Source organism: Lepeophtheirus salmonis, chromosome 9, assembly GCF_016086655.4.
Source record: "Lepeophtheirus salmonis chromosome 9, UVic_Lsal_1.4, whole genome shotgun sequence".
Lineage (NCBI taxonomy): Eukaryota > Metazoa > Arthropoda > Copepoda > Siphonostomatoida > Caligidae > Lepeophtheirus > Lepeophtheirus salmonis.
Genome location: NC_052139.2, coordinates 21,223,333 through 21,228,401, shown reverse-complemented (window position 1 = coordinate 21,228,401; position 5,069 = coordinate 21,223,333). Strand labels below are relative to the sequence as shown.

General features: G+C 35.9%; 1 protein-coding gene across 1 annotated transcript; it reads right to left on the bottom strand.

Annotated features, from left to right (window-relative positions):
• Window positions 1-1,160: 1,160 nt before the first annotated feature.
• Window positions 1,161-4,575, bottom strand: LOC121124843 (uncharacterized). The gene is given in 4 exon segments (XM_071891112.1): window positions 1,161-2,274; window positions 2,277-2,414; window positions 2,483-3,920; window positions 3,987-4,575. Coding segments are annotated over 4 exon segments (2,229 nt in total). The 5' UTR covers window positions 4,120-4,575; the 3' UTR covers window positions 1,161-1,754.
• Between the last annotated feature and the right edge of the window lie 494 nt (window positions 4,576-5,069).

Sequence of the window (5,069 nt, the reverse complement as noted above, 5' to 3'; positions counted from 1 at the left end):
GATAGAACCCTTCTAATATCCCAAAATATGCCCGGCCCTGAAGTTGTAAAGGTGAAGTACTGGGCTCCAAGGAAGTTTAACCCCCCTAAAAAAAAGAGAAATTTAAAAAAAAATTTAGTTCCCCCGAAATAAATTAAAGGATTTATATATATTTATATATAAAAAAGGATATTGTAAAAAAAAATTATGACTTCTTTTGTACTTAAAAGGTAATTCGTTTATGGGGTGAAAAATTAAAAAAAAAGTATATATATACATAATATATAACACCCCTGAATGTTTTTTTAATTCCATTTATCAATGTTTCTATGTAGAACTACCAAGAGTTTACATAGTTATCTTTTGTTTCTTATTAAAACGTTAAGTATGAAGATTATCAAGTGGATTTGGCCCTGGACAACCCGTGGTATATTATAGCATATTAGAAGGTTACCTTAGTGGTCAAAAACGCGGCGGCGTGGGAGTTTAAACTGCCTTGGGCCCAGCAATTCTCTACACAATCTGTGGACCAGGGTGTATTACAGGATGTTAGAAGGGTTCAACCCTTCATCATTCAATAGTTTTATCGTCCGAATATAATATTAATAATACATTGCATCGAAATTGCTCACAATAATATTGACTTGCGATGAATTTACTCACAATAGTATTGCTTACAATGATATTACCCACTATCATTTTACAGTGAACCATTTTATTGATTTGTAACTGTAATTTTGTCTCCAAAAATGAGCTCAAATAAGTCATATTATACATGTAAATTATTATGCGAAGGTATCGGTGGAATCAGTATTATATAGCCGATTCCGATACATACAAAAGGCAAATTATGATGCATTAGTATACCTGTAATAATATCAATTTTTTATCCTTATTTGACGAATCTTTAATAAAATATACGTGATTTAATAAGAAGCTATAAGGTCAATTAATAATAAATTTGCCAATTACAAAGAAGGAAATGGTCCAAGTCACTATAATAATTTAATATATTAGGAAAATGTTCAAGCTATTAGGAAATTAACAGCAGCGTTCAGTGGGGTAAATATACATGAATACATACTTATCACAGCAGGAGACAAAGGCTCTTATCTGTTTTTATTATCTTACTGCAAAAAATATTGAACGAAGCCCATGAGTGAATTTATAAGACCTCAAGATTTACTTTTCATAATTATATATGAGAGTCTCAATTTCTATATTCGACTTTAAGGAAAGTTATTTACAATTTATACAATAATTGATATAAATATGGATCAATGGAAGGAAATAAAATATACGTTACATAAATATTTATTATATATAGATATCAAAGAGCAGATTGGTACTGATAAAACATACCAACAATTTTTTGTATTTTCATAAAAAATATTGACTTAGTCGTCCCTAATTGAATAATAATATGTGTTAGTGTAGGTTCAAAGTGTTAATAGGATAGCGTACAACGGTATATTTTTTTTTAAATGAGTAGCAGTGTCGTAACACAGAGGGTCAGATGTAATATTTATCAGCCTATTAATGATGAGTCATCCATAGTCACTTCAATCAGGCCCCAACAAAAAACCTTGATTATGGCATATTGCTTACTCATTTCCCGAGCAAATACATTTTAAGATATATCAATTATAAAAAGGGACTATGAGAGATATCCTTTGATTATTAATAATAAACCAATAATGAAATTAGTTTTACTTCTATAAGCTCTAAAAAGAAAGATCATGTATAAGATATATACAATATATAAAATACAGGATTTAATCCGATTCACTACTCAATTCTGAATCACTAGAATCTGACTCGTCTGAATCTAGTCTAGCTTCTTCTTCTTCATCCCGCTTCTGTTTGAGTTCTGTATAGATTTCCAACTCTTGCTTGCTTAATCCTCGAACAAAAACCGTGTAATCATCTATATATTTTTGTCTTTGAGGATCGAGTTTCGCTTGCGCTTTCCGCTTTTCTTTCTTACCCATAGATCTCCACACTTTTTTAGCATCAGAAACACGCTTCTTCTTATGAGATAGAAGCCATTCAGCAATAAACAACTGCTTCCTGGACTTGGCAGGTTCAATAGGCTCCCTTTTAAGAATATCGTCTTTAATTACATCGAACATATCAACTTGTTTTGGAACCATGATAAGAGGAGTTTGGGGCGCATTTGCAGCATGCATAACAGGAGCTGTTGGAAGAGCCACATTAGTCATTTGAGGCTGAGTTTGTAGCGTTATGTATTGATTTGGAGCTTGAATCTGTATGACTTGGGGAGGATTGTTTTTCTCCTTTATTGCTGCCTTTCTATTGATTTGGAGTTATTGCGATCCGACTCGGCCTTTCTTTCGTCATCATTTAGTCCATTGAACCAATCCTCGTACATTTGGCGATAAATTCCCATGGCTTCATTAACTTCAGATTGATAGCTATAAAGGAAAATTAGAAAAACAAAATACGGAGTAAAGTAATGACTAGATAATGTAAGATAGTCTACCTCTCTTTCTTTGTTTCAGGGAGTGTTTTCCAGAGTTCAGATATGTGTGCCATCCTTTCTTTGGAGGGATATTTCTTAATGTCATTGTTGTTTAACATTTCTTTAGAAAAGAGAGAATAAGCACTTGATGAGGGTTTTTCCGGGCGGCCCATGGATCTATCAAGAATTTTTTGATCTTCTATTGTGAGAAAGTTTTTGTGAGTAGTTGTAGGCGGAACATATCCTGGGTTTTGTTCCATGAATTCCCTTAACTCTGCTTCATATTTCCTGTAGTTTTCAAAGGCAGTTTTAATCCATTTTGCTTTTTTCTTACATTTCATTTCCTTCCATTCTTTCCGGCACTTTTGGGCAAAAACTTGTCGATCAAATGATGGATCAGAGCCACAGGTCTCTAGTTCTTTTTTAAAGAATAAATCAAATGGTTTGAAGGGTCTTTCAGGAGCACCAGGATAAATGGGTCTATCATATTTTGGCAAGTATTTCGGATCATAAACGATGTTATTAGGTGTAGAAGTCATGGGCGCAGTAGGGATTGTAAGAACAGGTTGAGAAGTCATAACATAAGTGGATTGAGGTTGCGTCTGTTGAGGGTGTTGAATGTTCACTTGTTCAGAATGTATAGGCTGTGGTGGTTTTGCCTTCTTACCCTTAGCTGACGGAGCCATCTCAGGATGAAATTTATAGAAATCCTCCAATTTCTTATTATACTCTAACTTCATTTCGTCGCACTTTTCCCTGTATTTCAATTTCTTTTCCTCAGAGAGCTGCGCATATTGCTCAGAGCATATTTTGGCAACTTCAGGCATGGAAAGCTCGGAATTTTTTTTAAGAATTTTATTCATTTGTTGAGAGTAATAGAACATGTATACACTTAGTGGTTTTTTGGGCATATCCGGGTGACGATTAAAAGTACGAGACTTGTAGAAATTGGTCCATGGATGTTGAATCCATTCCCGAGCGTCCGGGATCATTTCACTTAGAACTCTGAATCTCCGTATCCTTTCCTGAATATACATCCAAGTCATTTGACACTGCGAGGCAGATAAGCCCTCAAAAGCAATCTTTTCCCAGTCCAGTTTACGAACTTGAGAGTCATATTTGACTTTATCTTCCTTGGGAAGATGGGATTCCATGCGTTCCAGGAGTTTATAGAGAACATCTACTGGAGGTAGATTTTCTGGGTCCACGTCAGGAGGGACCACCACTTCCTCTTCTTCCTCCTCATTCCCATCATTCCCCTCTTCTTCCCCCTCATTCTCCTCTTCTTCTTTGGGAATAGGAAGAGACTTGAGTTTGGTTGGCTTTGTGGGTGAAACACCCTTCTTGGCTACTTGAGTCGCTTCGGATTCCTCATTCATTTCAGTCTTGAGAACTTTGCAAGAGCTTTTTCGGGGAGTTTTGCTCTTTTTGGGTGGTGAGGGCGGCTCTTCCACCACGGCTACAATGCAAAACCAACATTATCAATAGGAATCCCCCTCAGAGTACAGAAATAGTCCACACTTACCTTCCTTGTCCTTACTCTTCTTCTTCTTCTTGCTCGAGCCTCCTTTACCCTTAGCCACATCAACCTCTTCTTCCTCTTTCTCCCGCTTCAGAACCTTCTCCTCTTCCTCTTCCACCTTTCGCTTTCGACCCATTTTCCTCGATGTGTGAATTCAGGATCAAATATCTGCAACCAGGAATATATTTATTGAATATTATCCCTACAACAGTAGTTGTCGTCGTCGTTGTTGTGCCTGTCTACGAAGTTGTCGTCGCTACTCTCGAACAGGAGTGGGAAAAATTATTAAATTCATGCTTAACTAGCAAGGGAAGGAGAGAGAAAGAAAGAGAAAAAAAACGTTGGAAAGAGAAGAGAAGAAGAAAGAGCTAGCCCGCAGCTCAGGCAACCAAACACCGCTGCTTCTTCTTTTCCTTCGTAACTATCAGCAGAGGGCGCTAGCAACCACGTAACACCATGCTGCTAAGAAACCGAGAAAAACGACGCCATTCACCGATGATAGCATCATTTCTTTTCCCTTTTCTCTCTCTATTCTCCCTAGCTGCTGTATAGTCCTTGTAGTACTACAGTACGTGTCTTACAAAATAATAATGTATGAAATGCTGCTCAGTGAGTGCTTCAAATATCATTATTCCTTTTCTTCCTTCTCCTTCTCTCTTCCTAATTTTTAATCTACGCACTATGGGACTCTACAGATAATAACTAATAAGTGACCAACATACATACACGCAAAAATCAACTCACGGAGAAAGTAAACTGCTTACTTCTTCGTTTTCTTTCAAGACCCCTATTTCTACTTTATTTAGATGTTTCTGACATACAAAAATCCTCGCAAAATTACAATATATTTCAAAAAAACTAGTACCGTTCACTTCGTATTATTATGTAATTTTCAAATCAAGTATCCAAAATAGATATATATTCGAATGATATTATTTGATCTATATTGAAGATGAGAGACTCTATACATTGCGGATCATCTCTCTCTTTTTTTTTCTCCCCTCTCTCTTCTTTTCCCCTTGGAACTCAAATCATTATTATTATAATTGCTAAGGATATTTGATATTCCAACCGACCTATTATATA